A 27467-nucleotide genomic window follows, 5' to 3' on the forward strand; every position below is an offset into this window, starting at 1 on the left:
AAAGCCAGCAATAGGGTTATACCAAGGAAGATTTTAATTGGAATACATATATTGAAGTCTGTACGGAGTTGCAGAGAACATTGCTCTCCCTCATCCCTTCCCACTTGTGCGATGGTCTCTGAATCCTCATTGCTCCATATTTTGCTGCCTTTTCTGGGTTTTTTTATATATATATAAGCTGTCAGCTTGTAGGATTTTAAAACTCCTGGGAGGGAGGGTGCACATCTTATCTGAGATTCTGCAGGTTTACATGTGGGGCTCCTGACAATTCAAACAAGAAGGATCAACATTTCTTTCACTCGCTTTACCAGGCGCCGTGCAAACTTACAGAACGCATAGAGTGGACAGCTGCTGTTCCACTTTGCCGCTGTTCTGGCAGCAGCTTCGTTTGTTGATATGAATAAAGGACCCAGTGTGCCATCAGCAGACTATTAACCGAGCTGCCCCTTTGACGGGGTGTGTGGGCGTGGGTGTGTGCATGTATTTTTATATCCACTCGTGCACACAAACACATTTATAATCAAGTGTCGCTTCTGCATGTATATGTTAAACCTGTGGACACTGAATTATGCTATGCACATCCTTGACCTTGAAACTTTATTTATGCATTTTCGGAGAAGGTTTCTCCGCAGAGCTTATGCGATGTAGTTTCCTCTTTTATATTTTTCTACAAAGGGAAAACTTTACGTTCTGGTGGATTTTCAGACATCGAGGTAGAAGGGCCACACGGAACCCACAGACTTTTTATAAAGGGTTAACTCTACGCAGATAATTGTGTAGATTCTTTGCCAAGTTCTCGACGAGCTTGATGAGTGCTCACTACGCTCTGGCTGCCATCTTACATTCCCTGTCCCTCTCAGGAGGGTTACTGCAGCTGCCACGTATATTTTTGTCATAGCTGAACTGCTTTGTAATTTCATGTTTTTTCAGCTAATAATCATTTACATATATACTTAAGTGTATTTATATATTTTGCTTATATTTGATTTTCCTCCCAAGTCAGTAAGTAAATGTTACTGCAGTAAAATATTTATAAATGTAACAATTGTAGCCCTGCAGTCCTTTTCTGTGTGGAAAGGTCCTAGGGAATTGGAAAACTGCAGGTCAAGAAAGGAGGGAGACAGAAAGCAGGAAACCACAGGCTAGTTAGTCTAGCATCTGTCATTGGGAAAATGCTAGAGTCCGTTATTAAGGTGGTCGTAGCAGGACATTTGGAAAATCACAATACAACCAGGTTTTGATTGGTTTTGTGAAAGGGAAATCATATTTGACAAATTTATTAGAGTTCTTTGAGCATGTAACAAGCAAGGTGACAAAGGGGGAACTGTATTTGGAATTCCAAAAGGCATTCGATAAGGTGCCACATAAAAGGTTACTGCACAAGAAAAGAGTTTGTGCTGTTGGCGGTGAATATAGTTGCATGGAATAGAGGGTTGGCTAACTAACCGAAACAGAGTTGGAATAAATAGGTCACTTTCAGCTTGGCAAACTGTAACTAGTGGAGTGCCGCAGGGATCAGTGTTGGAGCCTCAACTATTTACAATCTCTTTTAATGACTTGGATGAAGGGGCCAACTGTATTGTAGCCAAATTTGCTGATGATACAAAGATAGGTAGGAAAGCGAGCTGTGAGGAGGATAGAAAGGATCTGCAAGAGAATATAGATAGGTTAAGTGACTGGGCAAAAATTTGGCAGGTGGAGTATAAGGTGGGAAAAAGTGAGGCTGTCCATTTTGGCAGAAGAATAGAAAAGCAGAATGTTATTTAATTGGAAAGATGGCAGAATCCTGCAGTACAGAAGGATCTGGGTGTCCTTGTACATGAATCACAAAAGGTTAGTATGCAGGTACAACAAGTAATTAGGAAGACAAATGAAATGTTGGTCTCTATTGTGACGGGGATGGAATATAAAAGTAGGGAAGTCTTGCTACAACTGCACAGGGCATTGGTGAGACTGCACCTAGAGTACTGTGTACAGTTTTGGTCTCCTTATTTAAGGAGGGACAAACTTGCAATGGAAGAATATCAGAGAAGGTTCACTCAGCTGAGAAAAGCAAGATAGTGCACCCCTGGTACTGCATCCTGTGGGGGGTAGGGTATGTGAGGGGAGTGGCCATGCATTAGGGACACCTGTATAAACTGACCATGCCTCTGCAGCTGAGACAGATCAGGCGCAGCCACAGTGATATGATTGGGGTTGGGGTCCTAGCCTGCCCGCCCACGCAAGCATCGCGGAGGCACCAAACGGCCACCAAGCGCTCCATAACTTAACCCACCACTGGCCATGTAGCAGTCACTGCTGGAGGTGCTCACAACCCCTTGCAATCTCACCATCCCGGTTTGGACCAGTGTCCCCCATGTCGCAGGTTGACAGGGCAGCCATGCAGCGCACTCATCTCTGGCCATCCGAGGGGTGACCAGCACTCTCCGGGAAGCATTAAGGGGCAGTCACACAGGGTCAGGAAAGGTGCTAAGTACAGCCATGATAACCACGTCTCTGTCTCTTTCATGCTGCGGGAGGACCACATCAGGATCATGGATCCTGGTGACCTAAGCTGTATGCCTGGTGGCCTACAGAGACTGTAGAAGACGGATTAGAGAGTAACTGAGGCACCTGGCTGTGCAACGGCAGGAGCAGCAACCTCATGAAGAAGGGGCAGCAGGGGCTCCTGCACACACTGCCCAGGAGTGACAGCGAGCCGTGGCTGGTCGGCGCCTAGTGACACCCAGGGTCTATAGACACCACCTTCCATTCCTGCAGATGACTGAGAACCAGTGTCCCTGACGACTGCGCATGTCTAGGGACCTGGTGGCTCACATCTGCCACTTACTGCAGGACTTGGCGCCAAGGGGACATGGAGGGCATCCACTGCCTGTGGCTGTGAAAGTGACCACGGCGTTCAATTTCTATGCCAGTGACTCCTTTCAGCGCTCCAAAGTGACCTCTGTGGCAAATGCACCCATGATGTCATAGATGCCATCTCCATGGCGCACAACTTTGTGCATTTCACCCGGGACCGGGACAGCCAGGATGCAAGGGCCATTGGATTAACCCTGATCTCGGGATTCCCACAGGTGCAGAGTGCGATTATCAGCACTTATGAGGTGCTCAGGTCTTCATCGCTACACTCCGTGGACTTCATCAACCGCGAGGGCTTCCACTCACTGAACATGCAGCTGGTGTGCGACCACCAGAAAAGCATCCTGCAGGTATGCACACGGTTTCCAGGGAGTGTGCACGACATCTACATCCTGTGTCGCTCGCAGATCCCTGCAGCCTTCCAGGGTCCACAGAGGCTGCAGGGTTGGCTCCTTGGGGACAAGGGCTACCCACAGTGGACATGGCTGATGACACCCGTGCGGTGGCCTCAGACTGCAGCAGAGCGATGGTATAATGAGGCTCATGCAGCAACTCGCAACTTGGAGGAGCAGACCATTGGGATGCTGAAGATGCGGTTCCAGTGCCTGGACCGGTCTGGTGGAGCCCTGCAATACAGTCCGCAGAGGGTGTCACACATCGTCGTCATCTACTGCGCCCTTTACAACCTGGCGTTGTAGCGGGGAGAGGACCTGGCTGAGGAGGAGATGGAGGAGCTGCATGTCTCCCCCGATGAGGAGGACGCCGACGGGGATGAGAGCGAGGGGTCCTCGGTGGTGAGAATGATGTGGATAAGGCTCTTGCACTGGCTAGATGAGGCAGATGCACTCAGGGGGGCCTCATACCTGCCAGATTTGTGGACAATGATGACGACATGCAGTGAGGTGACCCCGTAGATCCTCACATCGCAGTTGTGAACGTTTGACTCCAGTCTGGCTTATCACAGCACCAATACCCTCTGAGAGAATGCTTCTGTCATGGAGATGCAGTGGAGGCTCTAATAGTCGCTCGATTGCAGGAGGATGATGATGACATGCAGTGAGGACACTCCATAGACCTTCACATAGCCTCTAAGAATGTCTGACTCCTGTCTGGCCGAGGGCAGCTCACTTGCGCTCCATGATCAGGGCCATCTCAGAGACGCAGCCATGAAACTTTAAATGCATCTGATGCTGTGTCCGCCTTCAGCACCTCAGCCTTTCAGAAGCTGGTGCACAGCATCACTGGTCACTGATGCTGGTGTGATGGGGGCCAGCCCCACCTTAAAGGTGCTGAGATCCCACAGAGAGAATGAGAGAACTCTCTAGCACCTGCCCACTACATTCTGGCAGCAATGACCAGCATCACCGAGGTGCAGGCATCAGTAATGTTTCCAGGGAGTGTGAGGCTGGACCATCGCTGTGGTCTGAAGGCTGCACAAAGCACAGGAAAGAGGCCCTGGATTGAGACACCTGCCTTTTATCTTGTGCAGAAAGGTTTCACATCTGAGTGACAAGAACACTGCTCATCAGAACAAGGAGCCACAAGCTGGGGGACATTCTTAGGAGTTTATTGACAATATGTACAAGTGATTAATGCCTGTGCCTAGGCTGTGCAACTACTTTTACCTAACTTTCCTAACCCTGGTGCTCTCTGGATCTCCACAGCGGAGGTGGAGGCAGCCTGCTGACTGTGACGCCCTGTCTGTGGTGACTTTGGCGGGCGTCCTCTGGAGGGCCGAGACTTGGTGGGCCCCGGCCTGCTTTTGGGGTCCTGCTGGGTGGCAGTGGCCCCTCCTCAGCCTGTGAAGCTGGAGCTGCGGAGGTCACAGGAAGGGGGGATTCAGATGCAGGTCACTCCCAGAGTCACCTGGGTGGATGGCCCCAGAGTGTGCACCTGCTGATCCTCCTCCCTATGGGTGCCCGAGAGCCCCTGGCTGTCTCCGTGAGCAGAAGGGGTAGCTGGAGTGAGATCGAGCTGCCCAGCACCCCTCTCGCGTACACACTATTGGAGGCAACTATGGCATCAGTGATGGAGTTAAGCCCACGCAGCAGTGTAGGAGTGATGTCCTGGACCAAGGTCTCCAAGGCAGCCTCCATCCTACCAGTGTTGACCTCGGTGCGTTGACACGCCAGCGCTATCACCTCAGGCTGAAGACAGGTGGACTCCTCCATCGTGCCTTGCAACCTGAGGAGTGCGGCAGACATCTCTTCCTGTTGTTCCCGAGCTTGCCTTTGCAACTCCAGCAACTGTGACATGACCGAGTCCAGAGGCTCCTCACCTGTCTCGGACTCAGCAACGTTCTGGCCCCCAGCGGTCCTCTGAGCGCCGGGGACCTGGGAAGTCCCTGTCTCCACCTGCTGTGGATCAGAAAGTGTAATGTGCTCACCAGATTGTGATCCCAAGGCTACTCTAAAGCTAGGTCCCACCGAGGTGTGTGTCTTTGAGCTGGGGAGAGGGGGGTTAGTGGTTGCTGATGGCAGCTGATTCTGGTGCTGGGAGCAAGAGGCAAGATCGGTGTTGGGGAGGATCTTGTGCAACTGGAACTGAGCACTGCAGCTTATTGTGGCCCACAAGGATTTCTCTGGCCATTCTGCAGTTCACACCATTGTTTGACTGTTGAGGTTGGCCCCATGCAGGCCCCTCGCATTCCCAAGTGTAAATGGTATCACAGTCCCAGGTACATCATTGGCTGCATTATTCCAATATGAAGGTGGGCCCTTGCCTGCTGTGGTCCTCCTGTGCTCAAAAATTAAGGTACTCTGAGGGGGAAATGTGCTGGAAAAGCTGTGCACACAACACCCTCTTCCCCAAAACCCACCAGCACCTGTTCAATTGGCACCGAAGGAGTGGATGGGGTGAGGGAGAGGTATTTAAATCTATCACATAATTGTTTTTTTTTAAGATTGCATTTTCAAGTGGGCTATTGCAGCCCTGGCTCAAACATGGACAAAAGAGCTGAACTCCAGAAGTGAGGTAAATGACTGCCCTTGATATCAAGGCAGCATTTGACCGAGTGTGGCATCAAGGAGCCCAAGCAGAACGACTCAATGGGAATCAGGGGAAAAAAACTCCCCGCTGGTTGGAGTCATACCCAGCACAAAGAAAGATGGTTGTGGTTGTTGGACGTCAGTCATCTCATGAGATCACTGCAGGAGTTCCTCAGGATAGTGTCCTTGGCCCAACCATCTTCAGCTGCTTCATCAATGACCTTCCTTCCATCATAAGGTCAGAAGTGGGAATGTTCGCTGATGATTGCACAATGTTCAGTACCATTCGCAACTCCTCAGTTACTGAAGCAGTCCATGTCCAAATGCAGCAAGACCCAGACAATATCCAGGCTTAGGTTGACAAGTGGCAAGTAACATTCGCACCACACAAATAAGTACCATCTCCAACAAGAGAGAATCCAACCATCACCCCTTGGCATTCAATGGCATTACCATTGCTGAATGCTCCACTATCAACATCCTTGGTGGCTACCATTGACCAGAAACTGAATTGGACTAGCCAAAAAAATACTATGGCTACAAGAGCAGGTCAGGGGCTAGGAATCCTGCGGCGAGTAACTCACCTCCTGACTCCCCAAAGCCTGTCCACCATCTACAAGGCACAAGTCAGGAGTGTGATGGAATACTCCCCACTTGCTTGGATGAGTGCAGCTTGACACCATCCAGGACAAAGCTGCCTACTTGATTGGCATCACATCCACAAACATTCACCCCCTACACCACCGACGCACAGTAACAGCAGTGTGCACCATCTACAAGATGCACTGCAGGAACTCACCAAGGCTCCTTAGGCTGTACCTTCCAAACCCACGACCGCTACCATCTAGAAGGACAAGGGCAACAGATAGATGGGAACACCACCACCTGGAAGTTCCCCTCAAAGTTACTCACCATCCTGACTTGGAAATATACCGCCGTTCCTTCACTGTTGCTGGGTCAAAATCTTGAAACAAACTAACTAACAGCACAGTGGGTGGACCTACACTTCAGGGATTGCAGTGGTTCAAGAAGGCAGCTCACCACCACCTTCTCAAGGGCAATAAATGCTGGCCTAGCCAGCGAAGCCCACATTCCGTACATGAATAAAATAAAACATTAAATCCACAAGCCTCTGATGTGGAGGGAAAATTGGGAACCAAAGGCCCTAGTAGCATTTCAGATATAATTTGCCTGGGATAAACCTTTGAAAACTTAGATTTTTTTTTAAAAAGTGAGGAAAGCTGTAACTTTGGTGTTAAGCAATGGTGGTGCAGAGAGAAAAAAGACAGTAGCCTCTGGAATTTAACCAGGTTTGCAGCTGTGGCACCAATCCGTACTTCCCAGTAAATAAATGGGAATGCAAGAAGCCTGCCTTTGGAGAGGAATGCTTTAACAGCCACCCATTTGCAAGTTAAAAGAACACTGTCTTAAAAACAAAGGTGAATATTTACCTTAACTTAAGAGACATGCTGAAGAAGCATTTCATCTTTTAGTCATCAGGATAGTTCTCAAGAACTCCAACAGTAAAGGAAACAACAATTTATATTGTAATGGAAGAGAGTGCTGATTGGTTGGCAAGTGGACTCTGATTGGTAGAGGTGTTGCCATGGAGAATGCATGTAATTCTTGTGTACTGTTCTGATGAGTGCAAGATGAAAACCTTCGACAGCATGTCTCTTTTTTCAGCAATGCTCAAGTTCTGTTAACTTTTTAATTAAATAAAGGCCATCACAGCCACCCAGATAATTCCACAGCGCATTGTCTAGCACTATAATGACGCAATAAAGCCATTTAAATGGTATGTATATTTAAAATTTGCAACTTGACTTCTTCATGGAAAACCCTTTTATTTAAAGTTCAAGATAGCACTGCTGCATTGATTAACATTATGAGATGTTCAGGTGAAAAATCTATTTGAACACAAATTTCATTCTGAAAAAGAAAAAACATTTCTTTGCTCTTGGCTTTGCAGTCAACGGAAAACAACAAGTAACAGATTAATGGCAGTTTGAAAAGATTATTTCAAGGTGGAGATATGCATGAGCACGAATAACATTTTATAAAATTCTTGATCCCAGACTATCCACAATTGATTGGAATTTTTCATCTTTGAGTAAGGTTTGTTGCATCCGATTAGGAACCTTTCTAACTGGTAATTAAAATGAGTAGGTGGGATTCAAATATATGCATCGAACAATGAGGCTTTCAGCACAGCTGTCCAGACTATGCACAGCTGTGGAACCTCTGAGGCCAAAGCTAATTAACGGTGTATGTTAAGTGATTGAATAGCTTGAAGAAAATCTGCACGGTTACAAAACCTTAACCTGAGTTTTTAACCTTTATCACACCCAGTTTACGGCGCATAATGCTTGGCTTCAACTACCAGTGCTCTTAATTAAAGTTAAGAAGTATCTATAGATGGGCTTTATCAAATTGCTTTATAATCCTCTTGTATTGGGTTTGACTGAAAATTCTTTGGAGTATTGCTATAGCTTTATTTGGGTTTTCTACTGCACTCTGCCTTCTTGTACCTTCTTGTAACCTTTCTGGTCTGTGTGGTGTTCTGTCAATCAAGACCATATTTTAACAGAGACTTTGATTAGAAAATCTATCCAAGAGCACAGAGGTCCACCGATAGTAAATTTGACCAGATATGGGTTAATAGTGTTTTGTTCTGTGCTTGGATCTGAATAATCAATAGAAAGTGTGTAAGTGCTCAGATCTAAAGCCTTAGTGCAATTTCTGTTCACTCTGTTCCCAAGGAAACATTTGTAGATGTGTGAATAGACACCAATGTGTGCTTGTGCGTAGATTCCCCATTCTGGCCTTCAGCACATTATCAGTTCTGCAGTTTAAAAGTAATCATGGCTGTTGATGTGATTTTGACCACAATATGGAGGATGCCCTTGAAGATAAAGGCGCATTCTTCAATCCGTTTCAGATCATTTTTTTAATGAAAATATTTGAATTCAATCAATTCCTTCTAAAATTAAACATGAAGGAGGAACAAAGTTTAGTCAAATTTATTTCAAGCGGATAGGAGCCTATTCATCCCAAAAAGAAAATCTTTTAAACTGGAACACCAGACTTAAGCTGGACATAAGGAAGACATTAGCTCATTGGGAAAGGAAGATTAGCACGTGGGTAAACCACTTTTTCTTTGATATTGTGTAGGGTTTTTTTGCAATTTCTGTTCGTACTGGTTCAACGTAAAATGGAAGTTGAGTTGGATCAGCTTGTACGTGCTGAGGAAGTTGCAGCGAAAGTTCAGATAGATATGGACAGATAATGGGTATGCCAGTGTGCTTTTCTTAGTATGGTGAGCACTATTGCCTTTGTTCTGTCATTAAACATTGAGCGCTTTTTGTTTCTAGATCATAACAATAGTGCCTTTCAACTGAAATTATCTCATTTTATTTTCTGTGATTTTTTTTAATGTAAAAAAACTTCATATATTTGTCTGAGTGCCTAAAAACTGGGTTCCAGAGAGTTAGTAGAAACAGCCCCAGTTGGTTTTATACCTGTTTCACATATGCCGTCTTTCTGTAGAATGGAAAACAGAAATTATTTTTAAATATAATTGAACAGCCTGAACAGGCAGGCAATGTTTCAGGAAAATGAAGGTGCTTGAGATCCAGGCTGTAAATTTACCTTCACATATACCCTGAAGTTGCTTTTATGTTTTGATGCGGGCTTCTGGAGGGTGAGCTATAACTGAGTCACTTTCTCACCTTTGTAGGTCATATAAAGAAGTTGTGTACGTGTGTAGGCTGGTTGTGACATTTTGAGCAGCTTAAATGGTGTCACAGTGGTGCGTTTACATGGGCTCAATGGGATTGGTGCTAGCTAAGAGGACCCAGTGAGAAACAAGTCATCCTAGACATCAGCCTTAAATTAACACAAGATTTGCTAGGTTTACATTGACCTGACCCTCATCTGTGAGAAACTTATGATAAAAGATTCGATGACCAAAGAGCAATATAAAAACAACTTAGACTATTGCTGTAGATTCATAAAGTTTTTAAGACACTACTTGCACATGTCAATGTACCTTGTGTGCATCATAAATCTGTTATATGGTTCCATTTAATTATTTGTAAGCTATTTACTGCAGTCCAAAATTGCAATTATGTACTCGGGTAGATAAAATATTGGAACACTCTGTCCATCTCTCTGAACTAAGTAAAAGCCATCTTGCTGGGGATGGTTAGTTACAGCAGGTCTTGCATACAGTTGAAATACTGATTTGACATTTATGTACATTTGTAAAGTACTGGGGGATGCATTTGTTTCTGTCCTGATTTTATTTTTTAAAAATTCATGTAGTCTCTTAAATGTTGGTTTTATCTCTAAAATTTTGAGTATATTCTATAAAGAGCTTTCTACGATAACACTTTCCAGACCCTGCCCCTTCTCTCGAAGCAGCTCGTAACCTGGAGGAGAAACTGCTGCAGATCCAACGCAATGAACCAGAGAGTCGAATAGGGAAGGATTTCTTCAGACACTATAAAAAACAATCCGAACTGCTCAACTGTGAAGGTAAATGGTAAACTTCAGAGCAGTAACAAGCTGGTTACATGAGACCTTTCAATGAATGAACTGTTCAGTGGATTTTCAGCTTTAAAAAGCATATGTACACAGTAGTTTCTGTATTTTGAAAAAATTCTGAAGATTGCCATGGAACTAGCAGTCCACAGGATTTTTCTCAATATGTTGAGAAGGTTGTTTCTTGCTATCCTTTATTATACATTAAAGAATAGAGCCTCATTTATATAGATGTGAGGTCAGATAGCTGTTTAGTCAGAGGAGTCAATTCAAAGCCTTAGATGGAAGCCTACAGTAAACGCTGCAAAGGAGGTTCTGAGCTGTTTGTTCATTGAAATTATATGAGCACATTAACTTTTTCACTGCTTGTGTATAGCCATAAAACTTCAAGGGGTGCAGAGGTCACCCTCTCATCAACTGTGTATCTCTGTGCCTCTGGCAGGTTTGTCTTACCAATGGGACAGGATATACACTGTGATTGCAATAGAGGAGTCTCAGCTGCTGGCTGATAGAATTGATTCTGCAAATATGCATAAGTCAGAACATTGCTTGACTAATTTGGAGGAGGGGATGCCCTGATAATAAACGATGGAATAAAGACACTAGACAGAGGACTCTTAGCTCAGAAAATCAAGTTTGGGCCGAGGTAAGTAAATATAAGAGGCAGAAACCAAAAGTTTCCCTATTCCCACCAAACAATAGTTGTAGTATTGGATAGAGTTTAAAGCAGGAAAATAGAAGTGCGTACGGCTAATGCCATACAGTAATCCTGGGGGTTTTCATATAGATTGGACAAAACAAATTTGCGGTAATCGTGTAGAGAGCAAGTTCATGAAAGCATTCAAGGTAACTTTCTAGATCAGTATGTCGGGGAACCAGGTAGGGAACAAGTTATTTTAGTTCCATTATTGTGCCATTAGTTAGGGTTAAGTAATAATTAAGGAGCCTCTCGGTAAGAGTTATAATACAATACAATTTTACATTGAGTTTGAGAGTGATTTAGTTCATACAATACTAGGGTCTTAAATCTGAGTGAGCAAACTGCATAGATATGAGGGTTGAGTTAGCTAAGGTAGATTGGGAAACTGCATGAAAAGATATGACTATAATGGCAATGGCAAACATTTAAAGAATTATTTCATAATTCCCAATGATTATACATTTCCTTTAAGGAATAAAAAGCCCACAAAAATGGCTCAATCATGACAAACAAGAAGTTAAGGACAGTATTAGATTAAAGGAAGAGGCTTAAAATATTTCCAAAAAGTAAGATTGAGGATTGGGAGGATTTTAAAATCTGCAAAGGATGAGAGAGTAAACTAGCCAGAGCAGTGCTTCCCAAACTTTTTCCCACTGTGATCCCATTTTGATGCCAGAATATTGGCATGGCCCCAGAGTGAGAACCATGGAGGGGGTTGGGGGGGGAAGTGTGGGGGCAGATGGTGGAAGCTGAAAGAGCTGGGTGGGAGAGAAATTATGAGAGCAGGGTGGGGGAGGTAGAGCTATGAGAGTTGGGGTGGGGGGTGGTGTGGGGGAAAGTGGTGTAGAGCTGTGAAAGCAGTGGAGTAGGAATCTGTGGGAGGGGAGAGGATTGGAGAGCAGACAGGGATGTTTGTTGCCCTATCATTTTGCTGGCTTTGTTGGATACAGCAATCAGGCCTCAGAGCTTACTTCCTTAGGCCACACGCACACAGAGCTGATGCCAGGGCTGACCACCAGAGTGAACACTCGACAGGCACCATTGCTGCCTTTAAGGGGAAGGGAGCTCGTGACTCCATTAGGGGACCCACTGGTTGGAAACCCCTGAGCTGGAGACATAAAACAGATTGTAAAAGTTTTTATATAGGTATGCAAAAAGGAAGAAATTAGTGAGAGCAAAGGCAGGTCCCATAGAGGCAGGGACAGGACAAACTATAAAAGGAAATAAGGAAAAGGCAGGGACATTAAATAAATATTTTGTATCTGTCTTCACAGTAGATGCTGCAAAAACATCCCTGAAATTGTGGGTAACCAAAGACCTAGTAAAACTGAGGAACTTAAGAATATTAGTACACTGTAAACTCTCCAATCCAGATTGCTTGGGACCAAGACATTTCTAGATTCTGAAATTTTCTGGAATATAGAGTAACATTGGAATGCCTAACCGTAATTTTAATTCCTACCTGTTTAGTCAACTTTTCTTTATTCTCTATTCCCACTGAAACATCCATATGGTGTTAGTCTTACATTCAGCAGCTTTTACTCCTTCCCCCTCTTAGAAGCTCTAATTTAGACGTAGTACCTGCACACAACAGAAGCAGGACCATTAAAGTGAGCATAAAGACCATCACATTCGCTGTTTCATGTTTTGTCGCAGCACCATGGGTGGTGAGTGTTTAAGTTGCGTGGGATGACTCAAAAAAAAAACCCAGACAATTGTTGTTTCTGGATTTTGGATTTCTGGACTGGAGAGGTTACAGTGTATTAGTAAAGAAATAGAAATTAATGGAACTAAAGACAGACATCCCATGAACAGACATTCTACACTACACCCTCGAGTTTTATAAGTGGTAGCTATAAAGATGGTAGATGCATTGGCCTTGACCTTGCAGGATTCCCTAAATTCTAGGGGAGTGCCCATGGGTTGGAAGGTAGTAAGTGTAACCCTGCCATTCAAGAACGGAAATACAGGAAGCAGGGAACTTTGGGCCTGTTAGCCTGACATAAACAATAGGAAAAATGCTGGAATCTACGATGAGGAACGTGGTAACAAGTCTTATTCTGATGCAATACCTGGACCATTGCTGATGAATTTGTTCAAGTGTCATTTTGTTATCTTACAAATGCTGGCTTTAGCAAGTCAAAGTGGGTAGGGATGATGGAAAATGAGTAAACCAGTGGATTCTTATGGTACTGGATACATTTTTATGATTTTTTTGGTGTTGGCCCAAAAGTTACCAGAATTCAATTTCACAACGTGCTTGTGCGATTTGAGCTGGTAACCTCCTGGATAGTTAGTCCACTGCCAAAATGAGCTATTATCCCCAGGTCTTTTTCTTTGACCACAGGTGTCAGTGTTTTCTTTGTAGGGTGTCAGTATGCTTAAATGTTGGCAAACAAGCCCTTAACGCTAGCATAGCTAGATCTGCTTGCACTTGTTTAGGCTCTTCCCCATTCCTAACACTTGCACAAATCTTTGGATCATCCTCAAACTTGCAGATCATTCCATCCAACACCTTTATCCACCCCATCAGTAAATATAATAAAGATCAATGATGCTAACATTGATCCCTGTTGGACATCACTGGCACCCGGGCTCCCATGGAGGTCCATGGCCATTGATATGTTGCTGCCTCTGGAACAATTTTTTATCTGCTGTAGAAGCTTCCCACTAATCCCACAACGTTCTATCTTGTGCAATAAACTACTGTGAGGTACCTGATCAAATATCATTATCAGGTAGATAATGTCTACTGGGCTACCCTCATCCATTGATGTGCTGACTCCCTCAAAAACAAATTCTTCAAATTTTGTAAGACATTTTCCAGAAACCATGTTGATTGCTTCTCTGTCAAGGTGATGATACAGAACATCTCTTATGATCCCTTCAAGCATCCTACCTAGAACTGAAGTCAAACTAATAGATCTTTAGTTCTGGTGTTTTGTCTTGGCCCCCACTTTTAAAAATGGAACTAGATGTGCATCCTACCAATCTGAGGAACAGTCCTTGACTGTGAGCCATTAAAGATGAGGGCAAAGGACTCACAAAGCACATGTCTTGTATCAGAACCCTCAGGCGCCTGTCAAATCATGTTGGTGCTTTTCTTTTTTAAAGTGCTATCTTTTTAACATGATGGCCTTGATTTTTTTTAGATCCCTTATTAAGGCAAATCTGCTTGCTGACAAATGATCAATGGGTTTGTTTTTAGGCTGAACAGAAGGATATAGAGCATGATCTGTACGGCTTCTCTCTTTGCGTGAATGTTCGTTCCTGTGAAGCTTTCTCTTCAGCTTTCAGTTTAATTAGTGATTGTATTTATGTATTAATTCAACATAATTACTGTATCAATAGATTTATTATAATAAATGTGCTGAGCTATTAAAGCACTGATTGAACGCATTCTGCAGCTAATCAGTTTTGCTGCACATAAATATTTTTAGTACAGTGAGAAGATTACATTAGTTAATTGGGATAATATGAAATCACTAAACCAATAGAGAAAGTTGTAGTTCGGTCTCCCTATTACACCACATGTATCCGGATTAAAAGTAGCTTTTTGAAATGATGTGAAGACACCCATGATCTTCATTTGTCAGTAGCACAGTGTGCTAAACACGAGGGTCCAAATCCTGCTAGTTATATGGACTATATGTGAAATAATTGTGGCAATCTCAATCCAGTTTCCTTACAGCAAAATTTGCCCTAATTTGCACTGAATTAGCAGCCTCACTCAGTTCATATGATAGCTGGTGTGGAAATTGAAAATATCATGCTGCACTGTGGGTCCTGGTCATATTGTGGGGTTCAAGCACATTTTGGGGAGAGAGTAGAGAAACCTCTCCTCTGCATCTGTGTCTGATCTCGGATGGGTAGGGATGATGGGGTACATGAGTAAACCAGTTGGATTTTCATGGTGCTGGAGAAATTTTTATGATTTTCTGGTGTTGGCCCATAAGTTGCCAGAATTCAATGTCACAGTGTGCTTATGGGTTTTGAACTGGCAACCCCTGGATGGTTAGTCCAGTACCGAAATGAGCTATGATCCCAAGGACTTTTTCTTTGACCACAGGCATGAGTTGTGTTCCTTGTAGGGTGTCAGTATGCTTAATGTTGGTGAACAAGCCCTGAACGCTAACACATTTAGATCTGCTTGCACTAGTTTAGGCTCCTACACCATCCTAACACCTGCACAGATTTTCATATCAGCCTCAATCTTTCAGATCATTTCATCCAGCACCTTCATCCACTTCTTCAGTAAAGATAATAAAGATCAATGATTCTAACATTGATTCCTGTGAGTCATCAACAGCAACCGGTGTCCCATCGAGGTCCATGGCCATTGATAGGTTGTTGTCTTTGGGCTGGAGCAATTCTTTATCTGCTGTAGCAGCTTCACGCTAATTCGACAACCTTTTTTTTTTTGTTCATTTGTTCACTGGTTGTGGATGTCACTGGCTACAACAGGATTTATTGCCCACCCCTAATTGCCATTGCGAAAGTGCTGATGAGCTGTTTTCTTGAACGGCTGCAGTCCATGTGGTGTAGGTACAATCAGTGCTGTTATGAAGGGAGTTCCAGGATTTTGACCCAGCGACAGTGAAGGAACGGCGATATAATTCCAAGTCAGGATGGTGAGTGACTTGGAGGGGAATTTCCAAGTGGTGGTGTTCCCATGTATCTGCTGCCCTGGTCCTTCTAGATGGTAGTGGTTGGGGTTTGGAAGGTGCTGTCGAAGGACCCTTAGTGAATTCCTGCAGTGCATCTTGTAGATGGCACACACTGCTGCAACTATGCATCGGTGATGGAGGGACTGAATTTTTAAGGTGGTAGATGGGGTGCCAATCAAGCGGGCTGCTTTATGCTCGATAATGTTGAGTTCTTAGGTATTGTTGGAGTTGGACTCAGCCAGCCATGGAGAGTATTCCATCACACTCCTGACTTGTGCCTTGTAGATGGTGGACAGGCTTTGGGGAGTTAGGAGGTGAGTTACTCTCTGCAGGATTCCTAGCCTCTGACCTGTTCTTGTAGCCACAGTATTTATATGGCTGGTCCAGTTCAGTTTCTGGTCAAATGTAAACCCCGGGTTGTTGATAGTGGGGGATTCAGTGATGATAATGCCATTGAATGTCAAGGGGAGATGGTCAGATTCTCTCTTGTTGGCGATTGTCATTGCCTGACACTTGTGTGGCACAAATGTTACTTGCCACATATCAGCCCAAGCCTGAATGTTGTCCAGGTCTTGCCGTATATGCACACAGACTGCTTTGGTGCCTGAGGAGCTGTTAATGGTGCCGAACATTGGGCAATCATCAGTGAACATCCCAACTTCTGACCTTATGATGGAAGGAAAGTCATTGATGAAGCAGTTGAAGATGGTTGGGCCTAGGACACTGCCCTGAGGAATTCCTGCAGCAATGTCCTGGGATTGAAATGATGGACCTCCAACAAACACAACCATCTTCATTTGTGCTAGGTATGGCTCCAACCAGTGGAGAGTTTGCCCCCTGATTCCCATTGACTTCAGTTTTGCTGGGACTCCTTTATGCCACACTCCGTCAAATGCTGCCTTGATGTCAATATTCAGTGTTGTGCAGTAAATTACGTGAGGTACCTGATTAATTGCTCTGTGGAAGTCCAGGTAGATAATGTCTACTGGGCTATCCTCATCCATTAATGTGGTGTCTTCAAAAACATCTTCAAATTTGTAAGATATGGCCTTTTCCAGCATGTTGCTGAAACTAGGTGAGTAAAATCTTTTAAAAAATTGACCTTGGGTTATCTGGGTCACTGACTCAGCCACATTTTATTGTCCATCTGTAGTTGTCCTCTGAAGATGGTGGTTCACCTTCTCCTTGAACCACTTTAAGCTTTGAGCCTCATGAACTCTCACGGCTTCAGGTCAATGCTATGGATACCAAGCCTTCTTAGACAGCACCTTCCAAACCCCCAACCACTACCATCTAGAAGGACAAGGGCAGCAGATACATGGGAACACCACCACCTGGAAGTTCCCCTCCAAGCCACTCACCACCCTGACTTGGAAATATATCGCGTTTCCTTCTGTTGCTGGGTCAAAATCCTGGAACTCATCCACAGAGCTGTTAGGGAGGACCCACACCACATGGACTGCAGCGGTTCAAGAAGGCAGCTCACCACCACCTTCTCAAGGGCAATTAGAGATGGGCAATAAATGCTGCCCCAGCCAGCAAAGCCCACATCCCATGAATGGATGAAAAAAACTCAAGGCTGATTGTATCTGATTATACCCGGTTATGGCCCCTATCTGATAGATCCAACCTGCTGGTGTGACAGGACATATCCTGGGATGGTGATGGAGGAATCTGGGATTTTGCCTGAAAAAATATGACGGTGTAGAATTTCTCTGTGTTTAATCCATTACCTGGCCTGTGGGGCAGTTCTCCCAAACTGGACTCCAGTCTCCAAACTGGGAGCACTGCCTCACAGACTAGATCAGCAATTGGAGATTGATGAAGAAACTCTTGTAGGGTCATCTGTGCTGAGATTGCCTAAGCCTTGTCTTGACACAATGACTGGGCAGTACAGGATAGATGCGTCAGATTTTTTTTTTGTTATTTTTAGATTTTGTAGTATTCTTTATAACTGAATTGCTAGGCCACTTCCAAGGCCATTAAGGCTCAGTCACGTTGTGCGAGGCTGTAGTCATATGTAATCTCGACAGGATAGGATTGGCAGACTCCCTCCCCTGAAGGACATTACTGAACCAGCTGGGCATTTACAGCAGTGTGATAACTTTCATGCTGGTCTACACATTACCTGATTTATTAAATTCAGTTTCACAACTGGTCATGGTGAGTTTTGACCTGAAGATCTCAGGCATACTAATCCACCCCATTCACAGCACAAGTCAATTAAAGATTGTTTTCTGGCATTAGAACTGTTAAATCCATGGATCTAATTTCCATGAGTGATTAACATAAATTTAATGAGAAATCAAAACGTTTTAATTGGAATTAAAATCTTTTAGCATATTGTAATTAGTTTTGTACAAACAATAGGTCAGTTCTAGAATGATGGAAGTTTGATAACACAGGAAGTACAGAGAGTTTATTCAGCTCTTGACTTTCATTATTTGGATTATTCTTAAAAGAACTACATGAGGTTCAGGATAAAAGCTGAAAACCTAATCACCAAATGAGATGGTAACACATTTTTATTCATCGTCAGTAATTATTACAAATTAATACTGCATTGCACAATCTTAGCTAATACTTAGAACCTAATTAGTTGTTTTACAGCTGTATTAAAATCTAAATAAATAGCAATGTTGTTATGGTATTACCAAGCAGCTGTTTCTTTGTATGGGTTGGACATTACATGATTACAGCAGTGCTAAGTATTTAGTACTTTAAAGCATGCTTTTAAAATGAAATGTTACCATCTGGTTTAACGTTTTTGGGCAACTTTTCCACTGAATAGCTCTGTTGCAGCTGCAATTTGATATAGTCACAAATAAAGATCCTCATGCAACATTTATATTTATCACAGAATCAAAGAATTTTAACAGCACAGAAGGAGGCCATTCGGCCCATCGTTTCTGCACCGGCTCTCCAATGAGCATTATGACCTAATGCCATTGCCCTGCCTTTTCCCTGTACCCCTGCATATTGTTTCTATTCAAATAATCATCCAATGCCCTCTTGAATGCCTCAATTGAACCTGCCTCCACCACACTTCCAGGCTGTGCATTCCAGACCCGAACCGCTCGTTGTGTGAAAAAGTTTTTTTCTCACGTCACATTAGCTTCTTTTGCAAATCACTTTAAATCTGTGCCCTCTCGTTCTCGATCCTTTTACGAGCGGGAACAGCTTCTCCCTGTCTACTCTGTCCAGCCCCCTCATGATTTTGAACATCTCAATCAAATCTCCTTTCAGCCTTCTTCTCTCCAAGGAGAACAGTCCCAACTTCTCTAATCTATCCTCATAGCTGAAGTTTCTCATCCCTGGAACCATTTTTGTAAACCTCTTCTGCACTTTCTCCAATGTGTTCACATCCTTCATTTAATATGGTGCCCAGAACTGTACACAATACTCCAGCTGAGGTCTAACAAGTGTCTTATATAAATTCAGCATAACCTCCTTGCTCTTGTACTCTATGCCCCCACTAATAAAGCCCAGGATACTCTTTGCTTTATTAACTGCTCTCTCCACCTGTCCTGCCACCTTCAATGATCTATGTATACACCTAAACCTTTCTGCTCCTGCACCCCCTTCAAAATTCCACCCCTTATTTTATATTGTCTGTCCATGTTCTTCCTACCAAAATGCATCACCTCACATTCTCCACATTGAACTTCATCTGCTGCCTATCTGCCCACTCCACCAACTTGTCCATGTCCTTTTAAGTTCTACACTGTCTTCCTCGCAGTTTACAACACCCCCAGGCTTTGTATCATCCACAAACCTTGAAATTATCTCCTGCACACCAAGATCTAGATCATCAGTACATATCAGGAAAAGCAAAGGTCCCAATACCGATTCCCTGGGGAACTCCACTACAAACCTTCCTCCAGCCTGGAAACATCCATTGACCATTACTCCCTGCTTTCTATTTTTCAGCCAATTTTGTATCCACGTTGCTACTGTCCTTTTTATTCTATGAGCAATAACTTTTCTCACAAGTCTGTTGTGTGGCACTGTGTCAAATGCCTTTTCAAAGTCCGTGTACACCACATCAACAGCATTACCCTCATTGACCTTTCCTGTTACCTCTTCAAAAAAACTCCAGCAGGTTAGTTAAACATGATTTCCCCTTTAGAAATCCATGCTGGCTCTTCCTTACAAACCCATATTTTTTCATGTGACTACTAATTCTATCCCGAATAATTGTTTCTAGAATCCTGCCCACCACTGAAGTTAAACCGATCGGTCTGTAATTGCTGGGCTTATCCTTACAGCCTTTTTTGAACAAGGGCATAATGTTTGCAATTCTCCAGTCCTCTGGCACCACCCCTGAGTCTAGGGAAGGCTGAATAATTATGGCCAGTGCCCCTGCAATTTCTACTCTCACTTCCTTCAATATCCTTGGGTGCATCTCATCCAGTCCCGGTGCCTTGTCAACTTTAAGTACCGACAGTCTAGTCAACACTTCCTCCTTATCAATTTTGAACCCTTCTAGTGACAGAGTTTCCTCGCCTGTCACAATGGCCTGGGTAGCATCTACCTCCTTAGTAAAGACGGATGCAAAGTATTCATTTAATACCTCAGCCATGGCCCCTTTGTCCATGTGTAAATTCCTTTTTAGGTCCCTAATCGGCCCTACTCCTCCTTTTACCACCCTTATCTCCTTTTTCATCCAGGGAACTCTGGATTTGTTTGTCCTACCTTTCCCTTTCAATGGAATATACCTGGACTGTGCCCGAACCAATTCTTTTTTGAAAGTAGCCCATTGTTCAGCTACAGTTTTTCCTGCTAATCTTTCGTTCCAGTCTATCTGGCCCAGCTCTGTTCTTGCCCCATTGAAGTTAGCTCTCGTCGGGTTAATTATTTTTACTCTGGATTTTCTATCGTCCTTTTCTATCATCACCGTAAAATGTTCAATACAATGATCACTGTCTCCTAAATGTTCCCCCACTGACACTTGATCTACTCGACCACCTCATTTCCAAGAACCAGGTCCAACAGTGCATCTTGTTGGATCGGACACATATTCTGTAGAAATTTTTCCTGAACACAATCTAGGAACTTTTGCCCCTCTCCACCCTTTACACTACCACTGTCCCAGTCAACATTGGGGTAATTGAAGTCCCCCATTATAACTACTCTATAATGCTTGCATCTCTCTGTAATTTCCCTGCAGATTTGTTCTTCTTAGTCCTTCTCCCTATTTGGCAGTTTATAGATTACCTAGCAATGTAATTGCATCCTTTTTGTTCCTTAGCTTTAGCCAAATTGATTCTGTCCTTGAACCCTCTGGGACATCCTCTTTCTCCAGCACTGCAATGCTCTCCTTAACCAATACCACCACCTCTCCTCCTTTCCTATCTTCCCAGGAATATTTAACACCCAGTCCTGCCCTTCCTTGAGCCAGGTCTCTGTAATCGCCACAACGTCATATGACATCATGACAATCTGCGCCTGTAACTCCCCAATCTTATTTACTATGCTCCGTGCATTCGCATATATACACAGTAACATTGATTTAGATTTTGTTACTTTCTCCCTCACCACGGCTTTACCTATTAACTTACTATTCTCTATACTAGTGCTATCTGTCCCTCCCAGTATTTTTTGCACCCTGGTATTCCTCTCTAATATTTGCTCTTGGTTCTCACACCCCTGCTGAGTTAGGTTAAAGCCCTCCCAACACCACCAGCAAAACACCCCGCAAGGAACTCAGTCCCAGCTCTGTTCAGGTGTCATCTCCTCCCGAGGCAGTCCCAGTGTCCCAGGAATCTAAAGCCCCCCCTCCTGCATCATCATTTCAGCCACGCATTCATCTGCCTTATCCTCCTATTTCTGTACTCACTGGCACGTGGCACTGGGAGCAATCTGGAGATTGCTACATATGAGGTCCTGCTTGCTAATTTTCTACCTAGCTCCCCAAAATCTGATTGCAGGACCACATCCCCCTTCCTGCCTAAGTCATTGGTACCAATATGGACTACAACCTCTGACTGATCATCTTCCCCCAGAAGAATGCCCTGCAGCCGCTCTGTGACAACCTTGACCCTGGCACCAGAGAGGCAAAATACCATCCTGGAGTCACATCTACGGCCACAGAAACACCTGTCTGCTCCCCTAACCAATGTATCCCTTACCATTATTGCTCTTCCTTTCTTCTTCCTCTCCTCCTGTACAGCTGAGCCGCCCGTGGTACCACAAACCTGGTTCTGACTGCACTCCTCTGAGGAACCAACACCCTCACCAACTTCCAAAACGGAAAACCCCAGGAGACTCCTGCACTACCTGCCTAGTCCTCTTGGACTGCCTGGTGGTCACCTATTCCCTCTCTGTCTCCAGGCCCTTAAGCTGAGGTGTGACTCCCCCGCCCCCGACCTCTCTGAACGTGTTATCCACGTAGCTCTCAGCCTTGCGAATGCTCCTCAGTGACTCCAGCCGCCGCTCCAGCTCTGAAACCCAGAGCTCAAGTTTCTGCAGCTGACAGCACTTCCTGCACATGTGGTCATCTAGGACACCAGTAGCATCCGTGACTTCACACATATTACAGGATGCGCATTCCACTTGACTGAGCTGCCCTGCCATGTCTTAACTCTACTTCCCTTACGTTAACTTTATTCTACTTTGGATTATTTACATAACTTTATTATATTGGCCCTAAATTTCCCTTATTCCTGGCGCTTCTCAGTTAAATCCAAGTATAGGAACTTGTTTAAAAATATTACAGTTTCTAATTTACTCACCAGTTCCTACTGACCTAGGCTGCCTCTCTTCTTTCTGAGGAAAGGTAGAAAAGGGGAAAGGAGTACCTTCTCCCTCCTCACCCAACTCCCTCAGTCACCCCTGCTCCCAAACTCTCGTCGCTTCTCACGCTGTTTTTATAGCTCTTCTGCTTTCCTCTGCTGCTGACTGCCTGTCCCGGGGTCCACCTCTCACACTCTCCATTAAATCAATCGCCAATCTCCATTAAACCTGACCACTTGGTTCCAGTGGGAGTCACTCAAAGGCAACTAACAGAGCACACTAACTTAAATCGGCCCCATCAGATAATTAGACCAGGATGAGATGATCAAATAAAGCAACGTCACTTGGTAATCTTTGTTTTGAGATTTCCAATTCTGTAGTGCGGTGTTGGTCTCGTTTCATAATGATTAATTTTTTTTTTTGTGGGAAGAAAGAATGTGGTGAGCAGAGAGCTCTACAGTAACGTTCCCCCAAAGTTTGAAGGAAACTTTGCCACTATTTATTTTCACTCTGGGGACTGTCTGATTCCCTCTGCTGCCATCTGTCTTTCCTTGTTGGAGTTTCTGTGCACTTTCCATATTTAGCCTGGTGTTGTGTCAGCGTGCTGATTATCAGAACACACTTCCACATCTCAGCAAAAATACTTCCAGTGCAGCGTAAAGCACTGCCTCTTTGCTTTGCAGTGTGCCTCAACTCTCTCATTTATTTCATTTATTCTTTCATTTATGCGCTAGTCTCACACATTACCCACTGGCCACAAAATTCCTGATTCCACTCTGCCACCTTGGGCAGGATTTTTCTCATCGGTCTCTGAACCCTGTCATCAAGCTCAAATGGGGGTCAGAAGCCCGCACTATGTGGGGAACAGTCAACTCATCCGTGATTTTATCCGAATTAGCCAATTAATGGCCAGAGGATGGGCTTGTCATCCAATAAGGATGGCAGGCGGGCTTGTGAAGCTGGAGGGCCCTTAGCTGAAGGCCCGAAGACAGAGGCGCCATCTCTCCAACTTTTTAAAATCTAAAATGCAAAATAAAAGCTGTGACAGCCAGGCGGCAATGCAGGGAGAGCCTCTTAAGGCTGCCTGGGGGGGGGCGTTGGCCCTGGTCTGTTACCATGAGGCCGTCTCCAGGCTGCTGTCCTGTTCCCCGACACCTGCTGGGTGGAAGATTCCAGCTGGCCTCCAATAATAGGCCTTTATAGGCCATTAATTAGTTGAATGGCCTGCCCGCTCTTTACAGGCAGGTAGCCCCTGCCACTCCACCCCCATCCCGCCTCCCAGAAAATGGTGAGCCAACCATTGTCCTGCCTCCATGCCTGCCCTCTTTTGGGGGCTAAAAATCGTCCCCATTTTCTTTTTCCAGCAACCAATTTTGGAGCTCCACTGAGATTGTAAATTTAGTGCTGAATTAAAAGAGGACGAAGAACAGCGTCAAGAACTTGTATTTATATAGCATCTTTAACGTGGTAAAACCTTGCTTACTAGCTCACTAGGAACTTTGGGGACAGTAGCCAAAACCAGTTCACCTGCGGCACCCTTGGAAGTCACTGGGAGACTACATTTCATTTCACTCTGTCAGGTTTCCTGGTAGTTAACAGCAAGTCATAGAGATGAAAGGTCAGTGTGCAAACACATGGCCCACTCAGATTCCACACTTGCTGCTCTTGGCGTGGATTTTGCAGTCAGCAGCAAAGGAATGGCTCTCTGTTTATCCTGTAAGTTTTAGCGCATCCTAAAGTGCCAACTTCCTCTATTCTGGCGTGAGTTTGAATTTGGCGCCTTCCAAGGGGGACCTTTAACATCCAGCAACAGGCAGGCTGCTCGGCCAATGAGACTGAAGGATTCTCACAGACATGCAAAACAGGAAGTAGAAAGCAGAAAATGTAAATTACATTTCAATCATTGTACAGGAAGCAGAGCAAAGACCAGGACATCACTCATGGGCCTGAATTTTACGTTCCGATTTGTCGGGCGCCTGCCCGACCTGAACGCACATAAAATTGTGTGAAATTACCTCAGGCCTGCGTCCCAACCTCATCGCACACGCGTGCATCATTGAGGTCAGAGGGCGCACACAGGAGCCGGAGCCCCACCCGCCAACACTTAAAGGGCCAATTAAGGCCATTAAAAAGCCTATTGACCAAAATCTTACGTTGCACACGTGATTTCGTGCTCGTCGTACGGGTAAAACGGGCAGGTTTCTATCAAAATGTCATCCAAGGGCAGGATAAAATGGGTCTGGAGCATTGCCATTGTGAGTAGTGAGGAGTTTAGGAGAGAATTTGCTGCTCGTTACTTTAGTGCAACTTGACAGCTTTATCTCTGTTTTTAGCTTCAGTCTTTGCATTGTGATCCTTCATTTCAGGACTCATTGGTGTCTCCAAGGCCCCTGGAGGATTTATACCGTGTGGACCCTTCCAGTCACCAGACAGCCTTCTGTTCCTCTGGTAATGGGGATTGTCTACTCCACTGGAGGATCTCCTCTGAGGAGGAAGAGAGGGGCAGAAGGGAGAGGAGGCCAGGTGGCCTCAGGCAGCATCTCAGGGAGATACCTGTGGGAGGAGAGGCACAGGTACAAGGAGCTCAGGGCCAGCAGGGAGTCCAAGGCGGAAGGGGTGGCAAAAGACACCACTATCCTGCTGCCAGGGTTTACAGGCAGCGATGCAGCTACCTCAACATGCCCGGGGTGCAATGCCAAAGGAGGTTTCGCCCCTCCAGGGAGACTGTGACCTCCATTTGCCAGATGATTGGGCTGGAGATCACCTACAACTGTGTGGGTGGACACCCCTTGCCAGTGGCTCTGAAGGTCACAGTGGCCCTCAACTTCCATGCCTCTGGTTCTTTCCAGGGCTCAGTTGGGGATCTGTGTGGAGTGTCCCAATCAGCTGTCCACAGTTGTGTCAAGCTGGTGACTGATGCTCTGTTCAGGCAGGTACTGACATTTATTTATTATCGGACAGATGAGGCCAGCCAGGCTGAGCGAGCCAGAGGCTTTGCAGCAATTGCTGGCTTCCCCCGCATCCAGGGTGCAATAGACTGCACACACGTGGCCATCAAGGCGCCAGTGGGTCAGCCGGGTGCCTTCGTCAACAGGAAGGGCTTCCACTCCATGAACGTGCAGATAGTGTGTGACCACAGGATGCAGATTCTACAAGTCTGTGCAAGGTACCCAGGCAGCTCCGATGACGCATGCATTCTCTGACACTCCCAGGTGCCGAGGCTGTTCATACTCCAGCTCGACTGGATGGATGGCTGCTGGTTGACGAGGTCTATCCATTTACAAAGGTAGCTTATGGTGCCTCTCCGGCACCCAAGAACAGAAGCAGAGCAGAGGTATAATAGGAGTCATGCCTCCACAAGGGTGGTGATAGAGAGGACGATTCGTCTGCTGAAGATGAGATTCAGATGCCTGGACCATTCGGGGGAGCACTGCAATATTCTCCAGAGCGTGTGGTTGCATGCTGCGCTCTCCACAATCTGACTCTGGCAAGGGGGGATACACTGAATGATGAGGATTTCGAAGCAACTCCACAGGGCACAGAGGATGTCTCCAGTGGTGGATCAGAAGAGGAGCCCGGAGAGGAACACGGTGAGGACATGCAGGCAGACCTCTGGAACCTTCAGGGAGGCAGGGTCACCAGGGAGGCCTTGATTCAATGCATCTTCAGCTTGGCTGCCAAGGCTCTGCTTCCACCTCATGCCAGGGGTGCCGCTTCCTTACCGAATGTTTGTTTGGAATGACCCGTTCCATTGAACCCAAAGTCCACTCTAGCTGTGCAATAAAGTTTAGAGTCGCTCATGTCCAGCATGAGATACTGGCGTGCCCTGCACCTACAAAACAAGTGAAGCTTACTCAGGCCATTAACATAAAAGCAAAATTTATATGCTCTTGTCACTTACAGACAATGAACACAATGTTATAAGGTGTTAACAGTCACACCTGTGGCCGAATGGGGGATCACCCATGAAAGTCCCTCTTGTGCTCACAGTGATTTAAATGAACATTGGTGAGTGCTGCGTCTTGATGCCCCCTCCCCCCCCCTAATTGTTGGCAGCGACATTGGAGGCCGCTTGCTGACTTGGGTGTCATGTTGGCCCTGATGACCTTGGCGGTCAACCTCTGACCGGCAGAGCCTGCGCGGCCATTGCCTGTGAGGGTGCGTCCAGTGCCATGACTGGGCATTCCTCAGTCATCGCAGCTTCATCAGATGGCACAGTCACTGGCAGAGGGGCGAAGGAGCAACTGCTGCCGCGATCCAGAGCGCCCTGAGAGGAACCCACAGAGATGGCACGAAGCCCGTCCACCAGCGTGAGTTTGGCCTGGACCTCCCCGCCCACCATTGGTGGATGGGCACCTAGCAGAGACACTAGGTGCCTCAACCATCTCTCATACTAGCAGTGACCTCCTGAGGCCATTGCCTGTGTGAGGTCTTGTAGATCCGAGCGCAACCCCCAGACACCTGATTCTGTCCCCGGAACTACCTCTCCACGAGAGTCGCCACTTTCTCAGTGGAGGAGGCAGTGCTGTCAGTGCTCAGGGTCGATGCAGTACTCATGCTTTGCATGGACTCCTTCATGACAGAGACCATGGCACGCAAACTCTCAGGAATCTCCGCCAGATCCTCCCACGCATCCCACTTGACATCCAGCGCATCTGCCACCTGACGGACGACACCAGAGGCTCAACATCTGCCTCAACTCAGCATGGTCCTGGTCTCCAGCAGTCCTCTGACCAATGGCGCTCTCTGCGTCCTCCTGCTCCTCATGTGAGTGTGCCGTGCTTTCCCCACTGTGTTTCCCCACTGTGCACTGACATTGTAGCTGATGGTCTAATGACCTCAGAGGTGCTTGTATCTGCGCTGGTGCCTGGTGCAGGGTGGGAGTGTGACACAGGTACATCTGTCAGGCCCTGGTCCTCTGGCGTCAAGCGTGGCACATCGGGGTCCTGCAATCGCTTGCTATGGTAGTCCTAG

At 45.5% G+C, this 27467-nt stretch overlaps 1 protein-coding gene across 1 annotated transcript in view; it reads left to right on the forward strand.

Annotated features, from left to right (window-relative positions):
- cux2b (cut-like homeobox 2b) overlaps window positions 1-27467 on the forward strand; it is a 327181-nt gene that overhangs the window by 227127 nt on the left and 72587 nt on the right. Inside the window, exon 5 of the mRNA XM_078554213.1 lies at window positions 10248-10385. Within this exon, the coding sequence (XP_078410339.1) occupies window positions 10248-10385 (138 nt within the window). The remainder of the gene's footprint in view (window positions 1-10247; window positions 10386-27467) is intronic.

The sequence above is a fragment of the Cetorhinus maximus genome, chromosome 12 (genome assembly GCF_964194155.1).
Source record: "Cetorhinus maximus chromosome 12, sCetMax3.hap1.1, whole genome shotgun sequence".
In the NCBI taxonomy this organism is placed as follows: Eukaryota; Metazoa; Chordata; class Chondrichthyes; order Lamniformes; family Cetorhinidae; genus Cetorhinus; species Cetorhinus maximus.